The 22,547-nt window shown below is 41.9% G+C and overlaps 1 protein-coding gene across 2 annotated transcripts in view; it reads right to left on the bottom strand.

The window, feature by feature from the left end:
- The window catches only part of CDC16 (cell division cycle 16), a 28,830-nt gene continuing 6,283 nt past the window's right edge, over positions 1–22,547 (bottom strand). The window contains exons 7-18 of one of the 2 annotated variants that reach the window (XM_082602328.1): positions 21,801–21,892; positions 20,934–21,067; positions 20,026–20,105; positions 18,908–18,957; positions 17,940–18,013; positions 16,235–16,360; positions 10,323–10,475; positions 8,999–9,062; positions 6,501–6,562; positions 5,483–5,618; positions 3,825–3,915; positions 1–480 (exon numbers count right to left, since the gene is read on the bottom strand). In XM_082602328.1, coding sequence (XP_082458454.1) covers positions 221–480; positions 3,825–3,915; positions 5,483–5,618; positions 6,501–6,562; positions 8,999–9,062; positions 10,323–10,475; positions 16,235–16,360; positions 17,940–18,013; positions 18,908–18,957; positions 20,026–20,105; positions 20,934–21,067; positions 21,801–21,892 — 1,322 coding nt within the window. In that variant the 3' untranslated portion in view covers positions 1–220. The remainder of the gene's footprint in view (positions 481–3,824; positions 3,916–5,482; positions 5,619–6,500; positions 6,563–8,998; positions 9,063–10,322; positions 10,476–16,234; positions 16,361–17,939; positions 18,014–18,907; positions 18,958–20,025; positions 20,106–20,933; positions 21,068–21,800; positions 21,893–22,547) is intronic. The other variant, XM_082602329.1, reaches the window with a different exon arrangement.

Below are 22,547 nucleotides of genomic sequence, written 5' to 3'. Positions count from 1 at the left end.
ACATGGTTTACCTTCTTTATTTCACTTTGTATAACTGTTCTGTAGGATCAGAAAACATCTGTTGCAAAGGTGTGCGATCCAGGCTCTCAAGGGAGATCTCCATTCCTAAATGCAGAGGTGGGGTCTGGATGCATGTTGAGAAATGGGACATTTTTAAGACAAGGATGAGAGGAAACACTGACCTACTCTAGGACAAAGGGGAACTGGGACCCATCTGGAATCACGTACTGTGGTCTGACATAGGCGTCTCTAACATCATGTCACTTTCATTCATTTCAATTTCAAAGGTTTCTTCCAAGGAAGGTCTGGAATCTGGAGTTTTCCTTGAGGTTTCTAATGGTGCAAGCCCTGCTTCTTCCACTGTCTGTTTTTCTACTTCAAATTCCCTGAAATCCCACGGAGGTGAAATAATGTTTTTTAATGTCTTCATTGTATGCACATCAAAGTCATAACATTTTAATTTGTCTTTGATGTCTGCTCCTAAAAGGAGAGAAATGCCACAGTAAGAACAAAATAAGGAATTCCATTTACCTGTCATTTCCACCAATACATAACACTGCTCTATCATTTAGATCAGATGTCCTTGTAAGAGCACATGCATAGCTAAGGAGAAACGTTCCCATCACGCCCCTGCTCTTCGATCTTGGGGACGAAGGGAGACTGCGGGGAGACTCCCAGAAGCACATGCAGGCTCAGCTCCACTGGGCTCAGCAGCCTCCCCGTCCCTACAGCGAGTGTGGCACCGACAGGAGCCTGTGCGCGGTGCTTCCTCAGTGGCTGCACGGAGAACTGCCGGCTGGCGCTTGGCCCTGGTGCAGTCACAAGCCTCAGGTATACAGAAACACAGTGAAGGGAAATACATTTTCTACAAATCAAAATCGTGAGAATAATGGATGTATTAGGTCCAGTCATTCGCAACATAAACAAAATGACAATTTTACAAAGTTCAAACTAATAGCTTTCAGTAATAGATGTTTTAACAGATAACATCCAAGTCTTCTGAAGATAAAACTAGTACAGCATGGCAATTATAGTTAATAATACTGTATTACATATTCAAAAGTTGCTAAGAGAACAGACCTTAAAAGTTCTCATTGCAAGAAAAAACTTTTTCTAACTATGTGTTGTGACAAATGTTAACTAGACTTCCTGTGGTGGTCATTTCACAATGCTTACGAGTATTAAATTATGTTGTACACCTGAATTTAATACATTATACGTCAATTTTTACCTCAATAAAATAAAATATGTAATGAACAATACACTTGGAAATCTCCTTTGTAAGACCATTACCTTTGTGAGGACAGGCAAAACGTCCGTCTTATTCAGTCTTATTCAGTACTGTATCTCCACACCTTTCTCAGCCTTATAGGACTTTTGCGTTTAAGCTTCACAACTCCTCCTTGGACAAATGTGGAAACTGAGGCTCACACTTGCCCCAAAGCCACAGGGCTACTGGGTGGCAGACCTGAGATTTCAACCCAAGGTCTTTTTTTTTTTAAGTTTTAAAAATTGAGCCATAACATACAAACTGTGAAGTGTGCACAGCTGGATGAATTTTCACGTATGTACACATCCACATCACCACCACCAGACCAAAAGCGAACATTTCTAGCTCCTAGAAAACCACCTCAGGCCCCTCTAGTGAACCTTCCCTTTTAATCACTGCTCTCATTCTTCTATCATCGCTGATTAGTTCTGCTTATTACTAATCTTCGTATAAATGGAAGCAATCAGTATATATTCTTTTCTGGTCAAAACTGGTGCGACTCATGTATGTCACAACACGATTCAGTCGTTAGTTCTTCTAACTGAGCAGTGTTCTCCACTCTCCGATTGCTGGACCTCGGTTATCTCCAGTGAGCTGCTGTTGGAAAGAAGCTGCCGTGAACAATCCTGCGGGTGATTTCTGGCTTACCGAGGCACTTGCTTCTCTTGGGCACAACCCTGGGAGCAGAGCTGCTACACCGTAAGATCAGCTCGGAAGGTCACTGCCTCAATCGCCCCCAATGAGTCACACCTCCCAGCACCCACGCCCTTGAATAAGCCCCGTGTTGATGCTGCACTTCATCATGACTCATTCTGATGAACAGAATGTGACGGAAGTGATTTGTGCAACTTCCAGCTTTCGAGGGGTCCTGATGCTTTAGTTCTTGTCCCTCAGGACCCTGAGACGACCATGCTATGAAGAAGCCTGGGTTAAAGACCCATGGAGAAGCCCAGCTGCGTCATTGAGGTCCCCCTGTGTATGAGGCCATCTTGGAGCATCAGCCCCTCCAAGTGAGGACGACCAGCAAAAGAGCCATGAACTGACCCACAGGACTGTGGGAAATTGGCCGGAGTGGTGTGTTAGGCAGCAAAGGCCTGTTTCACTTTAGCAGATGTGCTGTTAAACAGTTTCCCAAAGAGGTCTGACCCGTTTATAACCCCGCCAATAATCAATAATGTATGAGAATTCCAGCTGCTCCGTGCCATTGCCAGCACTAGGTAATACCAGTCAGTATTTTTCACTTTTAGCCATTCTGGCAGGTTTATAGTGGTGCCTCATATGGTGTGGTTTTTTTTGTTTTTTTGTTTTAGTTTAATTTTATTTATTTATTTATTTTTGGCTGCGTTGGGTGTTTGTTGCTGTGTGCAGGCTTTCTCTAGCTGCGGCGAGCGGGGCCTGCTCTTCATTGCGGTGCGCGGGCTTCTCACTGCAGTGGCTCCTCTTGTTGTGGAGCACGAGCTCTAGGCACGTGGGCTCAGTAGTTGTGGCACGTGAGCTCAGTAGCTGTGGCTCGCGGGCTCTAGAGCGCAGGCTTTGTAGTTGTGGCACACGGGCTTAGGTGCTCCGTGGCATGTGGGATCTTCCCGGACCAGGGCTCGAACCCGTGTCCCCTGCATTGGGAGGCGGACTCTTAACCACTGCACCACCAGGGAAGCCCTCGTTATGGTTTTTATTTCACTTTCCTGATAAGTAATGATACTGAGCCTTCATTTGCTTTGTAATTACCTGAATAACCTCTTTGGTGAAATTCCTGTTCAAGTATTTTGTCCATTTTTGATGGAATTTCCACTTATTGTAGGATTATGCATAGGACTTTTTATCTTCTAGATGCAAGTTCTTTGATGAGTTTATGTGTTGTGAGGGACTTCTCTCGGTCTCTAATGTGCCAGTTTGCTCTCAAGTTTTTAATTTTATTGAAGCCTAATTTAACACTTTTTCCCCTTATGCTTTTACATCCTGTTAAAGAAGTCTTTGCCTACCCCAAAGTCCAGATCTCAAGATGTAATCTCACTGCAATGCTCTTTCCCTTACAATGTTCGTAACTAAGTGGGCACCCAAGTACAGCAACTCCATACCAACTTACCTTATGATTTGCTCATCATTAAAAAAAATTTAAAGAATTACATAGCACTGTAATATGAATGTAAGCCAACTTAACAGTCCACTAAAGTGCAAAGATTTACATGCTATACTCTGCATTGTAAAATATTAAGGCAAGAGCCCTTTCATTCACTTATTAGAAAAATCTGTCTTAAGATTTTTTTCAATTATGCAATTAGATTGATTGCTGTATATCACAGTGCTTTACACATATTCTATAACTGTATTTTGCATATAGCAAGTACTCAACTTTAAACTGAATGGATACTTAATGAATAATTAATTCCCACACGTTGTTCCACTGAAATAAATGGAGTTTCTTAACATTAATGTAGCTAGAATCATTAGAAAAATGAACTTAGGACTTTACATGAGAATTTGAGAAACCTAAAAAGAGATATACAACAATCTAAAAAATGGAATACAACATCAATAAGAATAATTATAATCTTACCAATATAAGCTTCAGAATCACCAATGTACATTTCAATGCAATGACCAAGCATTGTAACAGAAAATGTATCATCTCGCCTAAGACCAAGGGCCTGCCAGAAAAGATTCAGCACGGTTATTACAAGAAAATTTGTTTCCTTCTCTTTGGTGTAAAACATTCCCACAGGACTCATTTCTAAATACTCCAGGGAACCCAGGGTAGAGGTAGAGGGAGGCTGTTAGTGGGGATACAGCTAACATGAGTAGCCAATAGTTGATGACTGTTGAAACTGGGTGATGGGTACGCGGAGGGTCATTACACTATGTTGTTTACGTTTGAAATCCCCTCCTCCAAAAAGATTTTAAAGCCTGTATCTCCACAAAAAAGCCTTCGAAGACTTCTGTATTAATTAATCATAGAAGAGAGGTAAATTACACAATGTTCAAATACAGACATTTGAAAGATCACAAAAACTGTTAACACTTCTAAACGCTTCTGCTTGCTCAGAAATCAGAACGTATTCTCGTTATGTCAGCGGCACTCCAGGACTTCACCTCACCTGAAAATCTGTTACGGATCTATCACTCACAAATTTATCTTTGAAATACTGTATTTTCTCAAATTTTATCTCTTTCTCCAAAAACAGTTATTTCATCGAGTCTAAGACCCACATTTTTTCAAATTCTAGCATTCCTGAACTTGGGAAGTCTTTCAACAGGTGGATTCTTACTACTGCGGTCCGCCGGTCACAGCCGTGATACGGGAGCCTGTGACAGCAATGTGGGCTTGGCGGCCACATCAAGAGCACAGACTAGACCACAAACCTCCTGAAGGACACCTACAGAAGATATGTGAGTTGTGGCTGTTGTCTAACAACCTTTTGGTGACACTTTCTGACAGAGCCAATGTCTCTGGCTGGGAGGAACGTGAGTGAAATGGGGCATGTGCACTGGCACACGGACACAATTTTGGGAAAACAGGAATGACCACCTGGTACAAAAGTGATTTTGAAGGAGCAAACTCTCAATGGGAAGAAATGAATATCTTAACCATTTATTTCACTTATACCTTCTTTTTTATATAGGTAGTAAAGTGATCCCTGATAAAAATCTATGTCCTAATATGTCCAAAAGAGCACTTTTTCTAAGTACAGAAAAACTAAGTGACAGGAAAGAATTATGATAAAGTGTAAACAGCAGCGTATTTTTGTGTGTGGTCATCTTGCTTATTAATGGTGGCTTAGAGCTGATGAAATACTGCATATGGATTAAGGGGAGAGTCTTTCCCAGTGATGAACGCACAAGCTTTGTTCATCTATAAACATGATCTAAGGGAATTACTTTTAAGTCATAAATAGAATGGAGTTCCCAAAGGGCTCCTTAGAGGTACACCCAGCGCAGCTGCGCTGACAAACACTCCTGGACACTTGTGTTTCTCACTGACACTCAGGACAAGGCTCACATCTGTTCTAATGTGATGAGTACTACACAACATTCACGTACTTTTCTCTGCAAAGAAAAGAATAAAATACAAGGTTGCCTGAGGAGTTTTAAAATGTAAATTTTAAACTGCACTTCTGTAAAGTAACAAAACATTGCCTAGAAAAGGTCTTTAAAAAAAAAAGTGGTAACTGTTAACCAGATTTAAAGTTAGGTACAAACAAAAGACGAAAGACGTACTGTGTGGAAATAGTCCACAGCATTTTCAAAGTTGCCCATCAGACTATGGATATACCCTATGGCAGAATAGGTGGACGCATTCTGAGGAATCAACACCAGTGCCTGCCGATGATAGTCCAAGGCTTCAGCATACTTCCTGGGAGAGAAGACGAGGGAGGAGAGGAGAACAGGAGGAAAGAGAGAAAGCAGTCAGTGGGTACAGTGGGTACTCCTTGATGTAACCACATAAGAACCGCTTTCCTATCAGAGAAACAGTCTAGACGGCAACGGTCCTTCACATCCACTGCGTATCTTCAGTGTGTCTTCCTGCCTTCCAGCTGAGGGTGGGCACTCCTGCAGGGCTACCAGCTGAATCCCATTCTTGACCCTTGGGCCTATGCCCCATCGCACAGCAAGACCTCTTTTATGTGAAGACAAGCCTCCTACACCAGGGATGGTTAAAAGCAGCCAAATTGTTTTGCTTTAAGGTCTACAGGAGTTCCTTGGAGCAGCATTTCCCCAAATTCTCTGCAATACTTGCTCTGTAAAAACTCTTGTGAAAAAAGGTTTTGTGCTTGTGTTTGGGAAATGCTGCAGTTCATAACACATAGTAAAGACTGCAAGAAATCCCGAAAAACCTGCTAAATTTTGAGTAACCTCGAGGTTCCCAAACTTATTTAACCAAAGAATCTCTTTTTCAATTGTCATCTATTATCACATCAATCATCACACCATAAAACTGGTATCTGGAGGAGAAGAGTGAGTTAGGATATGGATATGGCTTTAATTACCTCCTACTGTCCTAATTCTTCTAAATTAATTTTGAACACTAAAATTTTTTAATCCTAGAAAATAGAAGTTATTATAATTCTCAATATATTTCTAAAATAAAATTATACCAACAGAGGTAATAAAAACATTTTTGTGCTTCTTATATCTGAGTAGCCAAGTACAAGAAAGCTAAATAAAAATATGGGAAAGAGCTACACAAAATTAAGTAAACTTTTAGTCACAAAGAATATTTCTGACAATGCCTTACTTCAGTTTCCTGCAGACATGGCCCAAGTTGTTCAACAAAGGTTCCCATTTGTCAACTGTTACCTAAAACAAAGCACATCAGACCCATGATTACAAGCTACTTTTCAACCTGACCCGTTTGCACTGCATGACTTCACTCATCTGTGCGAGAGGGGCTCTCTCCTGGTGCTTGCACAGCACTAGGCAAGGGTGTTGAGTTGTTTTTCCAGCTTTCCTACTAGAAGGCACTTCCTGAGGGTTATTTTATTAGCACTATTTTATCAAAGAGCCCATCTATGCCAAAGAACTTCAAACTGTGTACCTCCAGCCCAGAGCTTTCCATCTGCCTAGTAACGCGGCTAGCACAAGTCCAACACACCACATGCTAACCTCTTATCCCCTCTCCCGCCATCCCAGCTCCCTGACCTCACCCCTTCCGGTGCTCTGCCGTTCAGCACACAGCACCATGTCACCCCTGACCCCTCCGGGAAGGGCTCGTCAGCCTCCTCATCCGAACGCCGCCCCCATCACTAACACGTCTTGTCTGGGCCCCGTCACGTGGGTCTGACCACCTGTCTTCAAGCTCCTACTGTGCCGCCACCTCACGACAAGGCGCAAACTCTAACATCATCTGCAAGGCCCTCGAAGACCCACACTTACCCCTCCTGCCCCATTTCTTGACGTTCTCTGTGAACCGAAAATCCAAGCCATACTGAATTAGCTCCAGTTTTGCACATACCATTCTCTACACCTGAAATACCCTTTTCCTTACTTTTGCCTGGCTAGCATCCATCCTTTAGCACTGAGGTGTATTTCCTTGAACCCAGAAGGCCTTCTTGACTGACCATCAAGTCTGTGTGGAGTCCTTTATTTCTTCAATCACAGCCCTTTCTGTGCACTGTATTATTACTGCCAATAATTTATCTGCACTGATCTGAGGGCATCAACATCAAACCAGTTTTCTGTTGCCTCCCAATCCCTAGCTCAGAGCTTAGGACACACTCGACACGCAGCAGTAAGTCAGAACTAAGGGAATAAACAGACCTGGTCACACCCTCTAACTCCCCTGAGCCCAGCTCTGGAAGGCACTGCCCATGTGAATGAAACAAACCCTCTACGATTCTTAGGCACAACTGCTTTCCTGGGCTACTCTGACATTTGCTGCAGTTTACAACTAAATCACACAATATCTTCCCCTCCTCATATAACTTTTCAAGGAGCATTTTGAAAGTTTAATAGTATTGTGTTTTTGTATTTAAACCATTACTTTAAATATCTGCAAGAATCCAAAGTGTCTTCTGATCATCAAAGATGTATATAATTTCAACTTTAAATGTGGTTTATGACAGTGCATCTCAAACTTTTCTGTGCATGAGAATCACCCAGGGATCTTGCTAAAACTGCAGATTTTGGTTCAGCAGATATGAAGTTCTGCACTTCTAACGAGCTCCCAGGTGACACTGATGCGGCTGGTCCAGTCCAAGGAGCAAGGTCCTAAGGTATTCAATTCTTTGAAAATGGGCAAGGTGATAAGTGGCCACCCTACATCAATAGAAACACATGTATTATCCAGACCACCCAAGACTGAGCTGTGGAAGACCTGCTTTATATACATACATGTGCAAACACACAGATATATAGTGTTTTTAAGTTCATACGACAATTAAGAAGAGACCAAAATAAACAAAGCTGTGTCTACAGGGACAAGTAAACCGCCACCTGGCAGGGAACCCAGGGGAGCTGTGTCTGTCTCAGTAAAGAGGAACTTATAGCCAAGGAAGATGTATGCTGTGGGCAAGTGTTCCTGGGGGCAGGAACAGAAGGACACTGAGAAGTGATAATCAGAACAGAGTAAGACAACACAGGTGTGAATAAAAAGAATCAGGAACCAAAAGCAACAACATGCAAATCTCTGACCTACAGAAGTTTACAGCGTCTAAAACTGTTAGCATTTAATATAATACCAGTGTTTACACATCCATGATAGCTGGAAGGTTAATTCATGAGCACAAATTCATGCACCTCTCATATGACAGAACCTGGTTAAAGGTCTAAATATATATACTAAGTATCAGGTAAGGAAGAGCAACGATAGGACTAATTTTAATGACATTTGGCCCCATTCCTGCAGAAGTGGGATCTGCTGCTACATGTACCCATTGGTCAAAGAGGTTCTAGACAAGGACAAGTCAGATGCTACAGTGCCTACCAGCTTCCATGTATCATCACATATTCCCCGTATCAAATAATCATCGAATATACTCTGATTACGCCCACAGATCAAAACTAGAGCCTCTTAAGAAGCAAACAGCCAACATCTACCCTCTCAATTAGACTCATTTTGTACCATGTAATAAAACACTTCATACCATGACAAGTCAAACATTAACAAACATCTGCTATGATAAATATTAGGTTATTATATTCTAGGCAAGACAGACAGTCTAATATTATCTTCCTCATTCAATACTAACCACACTTATGAGTGTGTGTGTGTGTTACAGATATTATATAGAATACCTCATTCCCAATTGCTTTAATTTTTTCCAAAGCATCGAGAAACCATTTTTCTGCTGTTTTCCATCTAAAACAGAGGGGGAAAAAGTTGCAGTTTATTCAAAATTAGCATGTATAAACATTTTAAGAAAAATCTGAATATCTCTTTCCAATAATATTAAAATGAAATGAGGTAAAGTTCTGTAAACAGTTTTTTAATCAAATTTAAGTGAGATAAATGATTACTTTTATGGCATTAACATCACAAGAGTTCAAGATTTTAGGAAATACAGCATAGTCTCAGTCATTAGGTTCTATAAAGGCACTGTTAACACGACTTTAGCCAACACCAAACCACTGCTCCCAGTGGAAAAACTACAATCCTCTACTCACAAGTTCACCAGCTGTTCAATGTACCTGGTTTCACACGTGCTTCTGTTTGGCAACACCTTACTTAATGTATACTGTTGATTTGTTAACACTGAACTCACAGCCAAAAGCACTGTAACTGATGCCTGAACAAAGCTTATCTAACACCTATATTCTGACCAAGGCATATCTCAGCCTTCCTGAGCTTAGGACACTAAACAGCACTTTGGCATTCCGCTTGGGGATCATTTTAAACTGTAAAATAACCAACATAAAGCACAAAAAAGGGAGAAGGGCGTAAAATAGACTATAAATAAATTGACTGTATATGAAATTGTTACTATAGATTATTTTAAAAGGCTCCAAACTCTTTTATAAATATTAATCGAATTTTATAATACACACAAATGCCACAAAACACACTACAGTAGTACTAATTTACTGTTTTAAAATTTAAGTACAGCTCAGTGCAAAGGGCTACAGATAGTTCCCTCTTTGAGTACGACACCCAATTGCTTATTCTATAAATATCCAAGACTACAGTAACCCTCAACTACTGACCGGGAGACTCAGAGACTGGGCCATTCTAATTGGCTTAATTTTTCGATTATCTGCAAAGGAAACATTTTTGTTCTAAAATTGTGAGAAATCTTTCTCAAATGTATGAATCCAATTCCTAGTCAACAAAGAGACGACTAGGGATTCTGCAGTGCCTCCAGGCCGCCCTGTGGGGTCCAGTGACTTAACAGAGTTGGCAACAACTGTCCAGCCCAGGACCTAAGAGCTTGTGACAGCCCACAGCAAAGGGGACCAAAACCCAGGTTTCGTATTTTTGAAGGATCCCAAGATAACACTCGCCATTTTCTTCTCGCACCTGTTCGCCTCCTTCTGCCACTCTGATGGGCTGACCTCTGGTGCCTGGGGTCCTGCTCTCTGTACAAAAAGGACACGGAGGGGCCTCTGGCCCTTCAGTACTTACTCTCCATTCTGAAATGCGACCACGCCAACCTCATGCATAACAAAAGGGTCTTCTGGTGCGATGCTTAGAGCTTGGCCAAAGAATCTTTCAGCCAATTTTGAGTTATTCGTCAATCCATATTCTAATCCAATATAAAGCATTGGCAAATGACACCTAAAAATATTGGAAAATTTCACATATTCAACACTCAAAACTTTATAGTTCAGATTTCAAATCCTGTCTACAAAATAATTTTAACATAGTCAAAAACAGAGCGCTTACTTGTTTTCTAACACTTCATTTACTAATATTTAATGAATATCTAATAGGCTCTTAGACTAATCAGCTGCCACTTCTAAAGTCTACCAGCAACCTATTCACCCTTACTGTTCATTATTCTACAGTAAAGAGACAAAACGAAACCCCTGTGAAGCAGAAGGGCAGGCCCCACTATGCCAGCACCCAGGCCCAGCCAAGACTGCCTTCCTCCTTCACTGACTCAGCAACACAGACCCTCGTGGCTGTGCTCAATTCCACTTGCCTCTATGCAGCTGCTTTGGACTTCCAGCTAGACCACCCCCCACCCCTCGTGTGAGTCTCCACTATCGGTTATTATCAGTTCTATGCTGCAGAGCTCTGAATTATGTCATGTGTCTTCTACCCTCATACCCTCTGAAAACAGTTGTAGGCAGAGTAACTCGTTTTAATTGCATTTCCATCTCTTCACCCTGTCAGACCAGTGATCACAGTAAGACAATCCTTCCCCAAAGATGGATCTGACAACGTCAGTGGAAACTGACTGCCTGGCTGGGAGGTGCCCGGGCTCTAATCTAGAACCACGACTGAAGTTACAACTGTAGCGTGTACAGAAGGGTCATGAAGAACCTTTATGGATGTGCCTGGAGGAATATGAAATGCATAGGAAGGAGCTCCAAAAATCGATTCCTCCATAGGAGCAACAAGAACACTGCCGAAAATAGCAAACATAAACGTTTCCAGAACTCTGCAAGTTAACCAAAGGCTTGCAACAACCTGAGGGGTATTTATTCTAGAAAAACAGCTGAGTCTCAGTAAGAACAGCAAACTCTATGACATTTAGCTTGTCTGATTCCCATCTCCCTTTCCCCAGCTCCACATTAGCCTAGAAAATCAGCAGTCTGACAGCCACTGGAGGGGACAAAAATTAGTTTGGAGCTTCTGAAATACCCCACAGAGACCTGTCACTATTTGACATATCTGGCAGTTCCCTGGAAAAGCCCCATTCACAGCTGTCTCATTTGACCTGACTCAGAGCTCATGCAGAGAAATGTCTACCCCCAAGGCATTTGTTGAAAACAATCAGTGGTAACTGTTTAACATTGACCTGAGGCAGCTACACCAGAAGGCCACACACAGGACCATATGCACCACAGGAAAGGCTGGAGAGGCCCTAATCTCTCATCTCTGGATGCCCCTGAGGCTCAGTGCAAGCAGGAACTGAAGAGGGCTAAGGCAGAATTACCAACCATGGAAACACTGAAGACAGGCCCCTATACACGTACAGGGTCCTTCAGAAAAGGGGGGAAAACTCGGCTCACGATATGAAAAGAAGCCCTGAGCTAACTGAGCAGAGGCTTCAGTGGCCTCAGATGACAAAGGACACAGACTTCACAAAATTTTTAAAGGCCCGGCAAAGTCACCAAACAGCCACAACAAATAGCAACAACAACAAACCCTGAGGTGGCAAAGGGTACGTGTGATTTCCAGAATTGCCACATTATATTACTTTAAACGTCCAGTTTCAACAAAAAATAAAGAAACACGGAAAGAAACAAGAAAGTATGGCAATATATAAGGGGATAAAAGCAGGCAATAGAAACTACCCTGGAGGAAGACCGTACACTGGGTTTACTAGAAAAACACTTTAAATAAGCTATTTTAAATATCCAAAGAACTAAAGGAAATTATGTCTACAAAACTAAACTATGAGAACAATGCCTCACCAAACAGAACAAAAGATAAAAATTATAACAAACGATCAGAAAACCTGGAGTTGAAAAACAAAATAACTAAATAAAAAATTCACTAGAAGGGTTCATCAGCAGTTGGAACAGGCAGAGGAAATCATCGAACATGAATAAGGTCAAATGAGATTACCCAGTCTGAGGAACAGAAAGATAAATGAAGGAAAACAACGGTTCCATAGAGTTGTAAGACACCACCAAGCATCCCAACATGTGCATAAAGAGAGCCCTGTAGGCGAAGGGAGAAAGTAAGGGGTAAAGAAAGTACTTGAAACCAAAGAATATTTAGGCCAAACACACCTCAAAGCTCAAAAAACTCCCAAGTAATCCCCACCTAGACAAACCATAGTCAAACCACTGAAAAACACTAAATAAATATGTAAATAAAAATCTTTAAAGCAGTAAAAAAATATAACATATGAGATCCCTGATCACCTGACTTCTAACCAAATACCTGGAGGCCAAGAAGGCAATGGATGACACTCAAAGTACTGAAAGAAAAAGAAGGACAACCAAGAATTTTATATCCAGCAAAACTATCCCTTGAAAATGAAGGTGAAATTAAGACATTCTCAGGGACACAAAAACTGAGAAATTTTGTTGCAGACTCACCTTACAAGAAATACTGAAGGAAGTTCTTAAGGGTGAAAGAAGTGACCCCAGACAGTAGTTCAAATCCAAATGAAAAACACAGTACCAGTAGAAGTGATTACATTTCATCTTTCTTCTCTTGACTGACTTAGAAAGCAATTTATGAAACAGTATGATTAGGCCTAACGTATGTAGAAATGTAATGTTTACCACTAACGGCACAGAGGAAGTGGCAGGAGCAAAGCTGTACTGGGGTAAGGAAGCGACACCAGACAGTATCTCAAATCCACAAGGACAAATGAAGAGAACTTGAAATGGTAAAAAAGGTCAACATAACAAACGACATAAATATACACCTGCTTGCCTTTCTTCTCACAGCTTCTTTGAAAAACAACATTACACGTGGAAATAATCCTAACAACGTATAACTGAGAGAATTTGTTGTTAGCAGACCTGCCCAACAAGAAATACTAGTAGGAGTCCTCAATCTGAAATGAAAGGACACAAGATAGTAACTCAAATCCACAGGAACAAATAGAGTTTAGGCAAAGTAACCACATGGGTTAGGATAAGACAGTACAAATGTTTTGTTTTTTTTTTTCTTTTTGCAGTACGCGGGCCTCTCACTGTTGTGGCCTCTCCCATTGCGGAGCACAGGCTCCGGACGCGCAGGCTCAGGGGCCATGGCTCACGGGCCCAGCCGCTCCACGGCATGTGGGATCTTCCCAGACCGGGGCACGAACCCGTGTCCCCCGCATCGGCAGGCGGACTCTCAACCACTGTGCCACCAGGGAAGCCCTAGTACAAATGTATTTTTGTCTGCAACCCTTCTTCTACTTGCTCTACTGAAATTCAGTTGGTGCCGTAAAGTAAGAAATACATTTGGTTTTTGTCTCTGGTTGCTGGCACGGGGCTCCTAAAAGCGCTGGGATTTCCTGAGTGAGAGGAGCGTCTCTTGTTAATGAGCCCCTTCTGATCACACCCAATTTATGCTACTGGGGTGGCTCAGAGTGGGGCTGGTTACCAGGAAGACCGAGTGATGAGAGGACTAGAACTTTCAGGCCCACTCACAGACCTCCTGGAATGGAGGCTGGAGCCTGAGCTCTATAAAAAGTCTTCAACAGTTAGCTTCAGAAGAATTCCGGGTTGGTGAACATACTGAGGTGCTGGGAGGGTGGTGCCCAGAGAAGGAATGGAGGCTCCATGCACTCCCACTCGCGTACCCTGCCCTATGTATCTCTTCCATTTGGCTCTTCCTGAGTTGTATCATTTATAATAAGCAAAATGCTTTCCTGAATTCTATGAGTCATTTTGGCAAATGATCAAACCTTAGGAGGGGGTTGTGGGAACCCCTGGTTTGTGGCCAGTCAGAAGTACAAGTGACCCAGGACTTGCGATTGGCATCCGGAGTGGAGAGGGGGCAGTCTTATGGGACTGGGCCCTTAACCTGTGAGGTCTGCACTAACGCTGGGTAGTTAGTGTCAGAACTGAATGGACTTGTAGGACCCAGCTGGTGTCTGGAGAAGCAGAGAACTGGTTGTTAGTGTTGGAAAGTACCCCAGTCAGTATTAATCCAAACTAGATTGGATAAAAGCTGTTCTGATGAAAAAGTGAAACTGAGAGAAAAATGTTTATCCTGATGAGCTGATTTGAAAATTTAACTAGAAAAGTGTCAGACTGGGAAACATTAAAAGTATTAATCGTGTCATTAATTATCATTGGTTTTGACTCTTAGCTAGTAACTAACTAATAACTAGTAATAACTGTTCTGGGCTTGTGAGCACCCAGAGTAGCAAAATAAACTTAGCAGACTCTAGCATTTCCTCCTAAGAAACAACTCACAGTAAGTTATCATTTGCTGCCAGTTCACCAGACTGATGGATTAGGGGTGTGGGCAGACACTGGAGCCAAGCTTCAGCGGAGCACTGGAAAGGGTCTCGCATGTCTTGGTGAATAGGATGGACTGGGTATGAGGACCGTTTAGATGGATCAGTAACTGGCTGAACAACTGTAATCTGGGGGATTACTCTAGTAATATGTCAGTATCATGGACTTATGGACTGAATGTATGTCTGCCCCCAAATTCATGTTACGCCCTAACCCTCAGTGACTATACTTAGAGAGACGGCCTGTGAGGAAATAATAAAGGTTATGTGAGGGCATGAAGGTGAGGCCCTAATATGGCGGGGTTGGTGCCCTTATACAAGACACTAGACCTAGCTCTCTGCCCTGTGAGGACACAGTGAGAAGGCAGCCGGGAAGAGCCCCCCTGCACCCGCCCCGGAACCCAATCAGCCAGCGGGCCAGCCAGCCTTAGAACCGGGAAAAAATAAACTGCTGCTGTTTAAACAACCCAGTGTACGGCGTTTTGTTATGGCAGCCTGAGCAGACTAACACAGTTAGGGAGCTATGTCTTTTACAATATTTTCATGGACAGCTAGATATCAAAGTCATACATATCCAACTTGATGTAACTAAAAAAGCTGGGGCCATAAATAATACAGATGCAGAACTGGGTGCCAAAATGAGTCTGACAGTCTGGAAAGGTAAACCAAACCTAACAAGATGAAATTCAAGCAAACAAGTTAAGGCAGCTAACTTTTACTGAGTGCTTTCTATGTGTCGGAAACTGATCAAAGTCTTTAACTGGCATTACCTCAATTATTCCTCGCAGTAAGCCTAGGTGTTGAGTGTTGCTATTATTCCTATTTCTCAAGAGGTTCACGGCTTTCCAAGACCACCAGGCAGTCTGGCTGCAGACGAGCCCTCTGCAGCCCGGCACCCCCACTGCCTCTCCACACAGAGGTGGGGCGGCAGACAGCAGAAGCAGCCCGCACAGGAGAACGAGGCAAAGTAAAACCGACGGCAAATCCAAAAAGTCAACAGGAGTAACAGCAACACACTGCTCCCCAGAGTCACACGCTCTTAGGGCACAGCAGTTAACACCAACACGTATCACTGATACAAATCTACAACACTGGCAAACTCAGTCCTGAACCTGAATAGTGAGTTAAGCCACATAAATACCTTCTGGACGTAAGTAGGATATAAATAATAACTTCGCTCACGAATACTTTCATTCTTACATGAGCACGTGAAAAACAGCTTCCATCCTATTCTGTTCCCTTAGCCTAACCTGCTAGTCCCCTTCTGTACTGGTTAAGATAAACTGCTATAGGCAAAACCACTACACCAGCTTCTTTCCCTCTCACTTCCATAGTTATTCCACAATCATAAGCTACTAACATGATACATTATTCTTTTGTTTAGTTTAACAACCAAATGGCAGAGATAGTAATAATAAAATTTCGCTTTGCTTAATCAACCTGCTCTGCGCACCCTTTCATCAGCTGTGCTGCCGTGAAGTAAGCAGCCATCGCCTGGTCATGTTCACTCTCAACTGCGAACGAATGCCCATATGCGATCCATGCCGGCCCGTAGGTCTTCTCCAGTGTCGTAGCTTTGCTAAAACAAGAGATTTCATTCGAGTGTGTAATATTTATTCTTAAATTGTTAGGTTAATTTTATGTAAGTTCATGGTTTCAAGGACATCAGAATGAATGAGTTGTCAACATATTAAACACTAATGTAACATTTATGTTAATTCACTTGAAATAAAATGTTTAATAGTACAAGCAAATTTTTAAGTAATTTTAGGAGAGGTCCACAACTTCTTAGGTACTACAGTGGAACCCATTAGCTTTCTGTATAGAATTTACAAATATGACTTAAAACAGGAGCTTCCTTTCAAAGCCCAGTAGATAAACGGTGGTGGCAGCAACCACTTGATGAAGGCCTGTTTTGTGCCTTACATGCATCACCTAATCCTCACAACCTTCAAGATAAATTACTATTTATAGTTTAACAAGAAGTATGCTGAGGCTGGAAAGAGTAAGTGACGTCCTACAGATGATTAAGAGATTCATGCTGGTTCCATGGACTGGACTATTTACATAGCCTTAAATAGTCTTCAACTAGGTGACCCACAATAAGGAATAAAGAGAATATACATCACAAAACATAGAAAATACAGAAGGTGAGATTCCCACTTCTTAGCATTTTATTTTCTAAGTTTTCTTTTACCCAAATGTTCCCTGTTTCATGTAGAGTTCATCACTGAATAAGCACACTAAGTCAAAGAAGCATAGTTCAAAGGAACTATTATAACATGAGTCATGCTGCTCCCCCAAAAAAACACAAGCATCCTTTTTCTAAAATGCTTAGCAGTCAACTGATCAGAGAGCTCGCCCTAATTTTTTCCTAGTGCAGGATCCTCTCCTGTCATCCTATCAATTTTCCTAACAATCCTGACGTACAACTACATCATTCCCATTTTTACAGAAGAAAGGGAAGGTCGGAGAAATGAACTCTCCCAAGGAATTATAGCTAATAAGTGGCAGAATCTGGATAAGAATTCCAGTCTGTGTCCAAAGTTCATGAACTTCACCACAGATCCATTTTCTATTTTGTTCACATGGAGGAAATCACAGGTATTATTAGACATATTTCTGTACTTGTGTAATTGAATAGCACTAGTTAAGTAGCTCGATTGGGCTGCATGGAGTTCCTCAAGCTAAAACCACAGCAGATCCTCACATAAACCAGTTCACTATGCCAAGGAATCTGTTTTATAGTCACATTCAGTGACCCTAACCTCACGTAAAGTGTCATGTAATTTCACAACTATTAACAAAAGAAGTCCTAAGAGTAAGAGGTCAATAGTATCTCTATAAATAAAAAAACTTTCGAAATACTTTGTATTATTCCCTATTTTTTCATATTTATTCTCATTTATAAATAAAAGTTTAAATACATCATAAGCTCCTTGAGGACACGATCTATACCACTGACTACTTTTACCTCCCCTCATGGCATCTTATAAAGAGCAGGGTAAATAATGGACGCAACTGAATGGAATCTGAAGAAAACATTTATTCTCTCATACTGATTTTAAAAGTACGACTAATTACAGCATTAAAGCAGATGACCAAGAAATTACTTCCTGTAGGTTCACTGCAGAGGGAGGAAGGCAGTAAGTCCATACCTGAGGTATCTTCTGGCGTGTTCATTTTTATGACCGACCATGAGATAATAACATCCCACTGCGAACCAAGACACCTAAAAAGTTCAAAGCGCACCATGACCAAAGACGCTTAACCTTGAACTGGGAATCTGTACCAAGGCAGAGGTCCCAGCATATACTCTAGTTCAAGTCAGAAACGTCGCTGAGACAGGCTGTCTACTAAGGGTCCTGGGTGACACGAGACCAGACTCTCTACAGCTCTTGCTCCACGTGCTTCCCGCTGCACCCCTGCAGCATCTGAATCTCTTCCTATGGTAAAGCCAGCCCGAGTCCCAGCCTCCCACCTGCACTGTGTCTTCCCCGCCCCACCTCGGTTCTACAGATTCCACCTCTTCAGCTAACTTCTCTTGCACTGGTTTCGCCTCTTTATAAATTGTTTTCACACTGGTCTGGGGTGCAGATTCTTGTCTGAGACTTAAACCCTGACCCCTGACTTTTGTCTTTAAGGACACGGTTCCTGATTCCATTTTCAATTTCTAGGTCTTCATTCTGATCCACGGCAGTTTGGAAGACACAATGATTCAATTCAGTGCACAATTCAGTAAGTTATCATACATGTAATGTGAGAAAGCTACCAAGCAGTTATTAGCAATGCTTATGAGAGCTATGAGTATGACTTTCACTTTCAATATTTAATTTTTCTGCATGTTAGCTACTTCAAAATAATAAGCATATATAATTCCTGTAATCATAAAAAATAAAGATTTTTAAGTTATATACTAAAAAAAATATACCTTCATGAATTGAAAACGTGAATGCTGCTTCTAATTATCATAAGCACTAGGAGATTCTGCTCCAACACCTTAAAATAAAACATTACTTGCTTGAATTTAAATTTAGCCTCTGTCTAAACACCTGTTAAGTATTTTCTTAAAGTTCAGGTAAGAAAAAAGACACTGTAAGGGAAAAAAAAGTTTATATTTACTTACAGGATTACTAGGATATAAATCCACCAATTTATGAGAAAGATAGAAAAGTTCTACATTAGAGAAAAAGAAAAAAAATAAAATTATTCACAACAAATGAACTTTAGATACGAGTTTCCCCCAGTCACAGCTCTTCACAATCATATAAATCTTGTTCTCGCAGCAGTGATTTCAAACTTTTCTTTCTTCCTGGATACAAAATCCATTTACCTAATGCCATATAGAAACTCCACGGAGCAGACACTACTACGGCTGTTTCCCGTACCCCCGCCTCCAATCCCTCACCCCACTCCAGGCACTAAGTGGGTGCTGAGCGCTTATCGAGGGACTAGCAGCCTGGATGAGAGGCACACGACAAAGCCCTCCGTGTGCTTAAGAGGCTATTTCAAGGGGCCTCGCCTGTCTTAAAGCCCAGGCTTCTTACTCCACGGGCCTAGTACAGACCGTCTTGACCACCCACAGCCAATCTGGCTGACCAAAGCCTCCCGCTTATGGAACCAGCAAGATGATGTGCTCCTGAGTAACACAAAGTCCCGGCATGTCACGACGACCTCTCCTAGGGCTCAACAGGCCAGGGCGGCTAGAGAGCCCGCACCTCCAGCAAACTTTCCGGAGGCGCGATGCTGCTGGTCCACAGGCCATGCCTGGAGCAGCAGGGGCCCAGAGCTGGGGGGCCTGGCTAGTCTTCCTCCTGACCAAGCTGACGAGTCAGTTTAGAAGATTTAAGGGCAAATACAGTCCAAACCCTGTAAATGTTTCTAGAATATGGCAAACGTGAGCAAAAAATCTGCCCCCTTCCAGTTTCTAAACAGTTACTAACTCCTGCCATACCAGCTTTCTTATGGATTTTACAAGAAAAAGGAAAAAGGCACACCCAATGCTCTAAAGCTACCATACCTTGGAGCACAAATTACATTTGAGAAAAGGAAGCAGGAATTAGGGATACAGAAACAGTGTGTTCTGCTGGGATAACAGAAGAGACTGCTGGTTACTTGGATAAGCATTTCTTCCCCCAGTTGTTAACCTGCAATCTGAATTATCCAGGATTTGTGAGACAGAATTTTCAGAGCTACAGAATACTTTTTGCCTTAAAAATTATTTTAATTTAAAAAACTTCTTACCATTTGCTTTATTCAGCTCCACAAGTGTCCCTATATGTACAGGTAAACAATTTGCATGGAAAGGATCTTTTTCCATTACTCTGAAAGTTAAAGAAACACACTACGTACATACGTACAAACAGTATGTAACAGCGCTCACTGCAATTAGCTATGCTTAGTCACACAGTCGTTACCACATTACATACAATCCTGTGGGCTATAAATCAGTTTTATTTTCTTAACTCCACTATCTTCAGACTTGTTCAGTTAAGGCAATGATTAGGTTTTAAATGAAAGGGAAAATCCTAATTTATTCAGAAGCAATAAAAATAAACATCACCACATACATTTACTTTAAACTAACAGAACTGTACCACATAAAATAAGTGGTCTAATTATTTAGAAGGATCAAAAATAATATGAAATATTAAATGAATCCTAACTATCTGTCAATTAAAATTTTAGTGAATTCAAGGATTTTAAGCAACCCGAAAGATCCATTAAAAACAGTACATGTAAAGGACAAGTGTGAACTATGCACATGGAAAGACTGGTGCTGGGGGAGGAGGCTTGGCCAGTTAGTGAGCCTGACACCCAGTACCTATAGGATTTTATTAGCCTCTGCTTTAACAAAGAACGGACTTTATAAAGCTATGTGCCAGACGGTATTCTCAAACTTGCAAATTATCTCCTGGGAGGGACACGGATACTCCCGAGTTAACAGAATAAAGCAACAAATGTGCAAACACCTGGGTCAGTAAACTGCTCTTTTGAGATGACAGCCCCCGCCCCGTACTCTGCAAATGGAAAAGGCAGCTTAAATGATCATCCATCAGTCTGACATTATTCAGAAAGCAGGTCCCACACATTTCTCATGTAAAATGGACTAAACTCTACGTTCCTGCACAAAAATAAGTGGATGTACTTACACAGAAGTCAGCTTGTAGCACATTTTAAAATCACAGTTATAATAATGTCTTTCAGCTAAAGACACGACCACATCCAGATTCTCCTGCAAACCATCTACAGACTCGGGGATGACAGTCTCACTGGGTTTATTATACTGAAACAGAGAAATGCAAACACGACTCAGTGTGCAGCACCGAATCAAAAGGCAGACTCAACCTGGCCCGGGTGTTTCAGGGTTTAACACTGACACCTGTGAGATGCTCGAAACTTTTCTAACTTCAGGTATCACCAGTACTCCTCTCAGCAAGTCTAATTCTCTTCTCAATTTTATCACAGAATTCCATGGTAGGAAGTATTTTACAAAATAGTAGTTCAGGAAGCATGAGGAAAAAAATCCTCATTTTCACACATCATTGGTTATCTGATAGTTCAATCTTTTAAAAGTATGAGTTGTTCCTGGGAGGAAGACAGATATTTTGGGAAGCTTTTTCAGGAATCACATCATATATTTTATTTATTTATTTATTTTTTTTTTTTGCGGTATGCGGGCCTCTCACTGTTGTGGCATCCCCCGTTGCGGAGCACAGGCTCCGGATGCGCAGGCCCAGCGGCCATGGCTCACGGGCCCAGCCGCTCCGCGGCATATGGGATCCTCCCAGACCGGGGCACGAACCCGTATCCCCTGCATCGGCAGGCGGACTCTCAACCACTGCGCCACCAGGGAGGCCCGTCATCATATATTTTAAATAATCTAAATCTGTTCTTGAAAATGTGCTAAACTGATAAAAATTAATTTCTAAATTCTTAACCTGTGAAAGAATAGAGGACAAATTTAATGAAATAAGATGCTTATACAAAGCAAATACTAACTTTGTGTTTTTACTTACCTTTTTCAATTTGTTCTCAAATAGAAAACGTAGCAATTCCTGTTCTTCAGTACAGAGCTTGCTAAGAGGTAGTGATTCAAGAAGTTCTTTTTCTAAAAAAATGTTGAGAAAAAAGGGACATCCTCACAGTATTTATGGGGGAAAAAAATGAGCAATGAAAAATATTCTTCTATAGTTCTTGGTTTAAGTAAATTGAGCTCAAAAGAGGAAATAACAAGATAGAATGAACTGGAGAAAACTAAGACAGTGGTTCCAGACACACGTAATAAGAATCACCTTGAGGGCTCTGCACGAACCTGCCAGGCAATTCTAGTCGTCACCAGACTTAAGAACCACCAAGCCACTTTCCCACCCTCAGCACTACGGACACTGTGGGGACAATTCTCTGCCGTGCTGGCTGTCCTACGCACTGCAGGATGTTTGCAGGACCTCTGGCCTCAACCACCCACGCCCCACCCACCTGCAAGTTGTGACAATGAAACTCTCCCCAGACACCGCCAAATGTCCTCTAGGGGGCAAAATCACCCTGGTTGAGAACCACGCATTAGGCTAAAATGTCTGAATGCCATTAATACCACATCTCCGCTTTCGCTGCTTCTCTTGTTTATCCACCTCACACCATTGGCAACATACTAGGTCAATGGTTCTCAGCCCTTGACGGACCTCAGGATCATCTGGGAGCTGTAAACCATCTGATGCCAGGGCCCCACCACCAGATTCTGATTCGACTGGTCTCGAGTTAGGACC

The sequence above is a fragment of the Mesoplodon mirus genome, assembly GCF_964341445.2.
Source record: "Mesoplodon mirus genome assembly, chromosome: 17".
Lineage (NCBI taxonomy): Eukaryota > Metazoa > Chordata > Mammalia > Artiodactyla > Ziphiidae > Mesoplodon > Mesoplodon mirus.
Note: the sequence above shows the minus strand (reverse complement) of the source record. Positions and strands in the feature narration are given on the sequence as shown.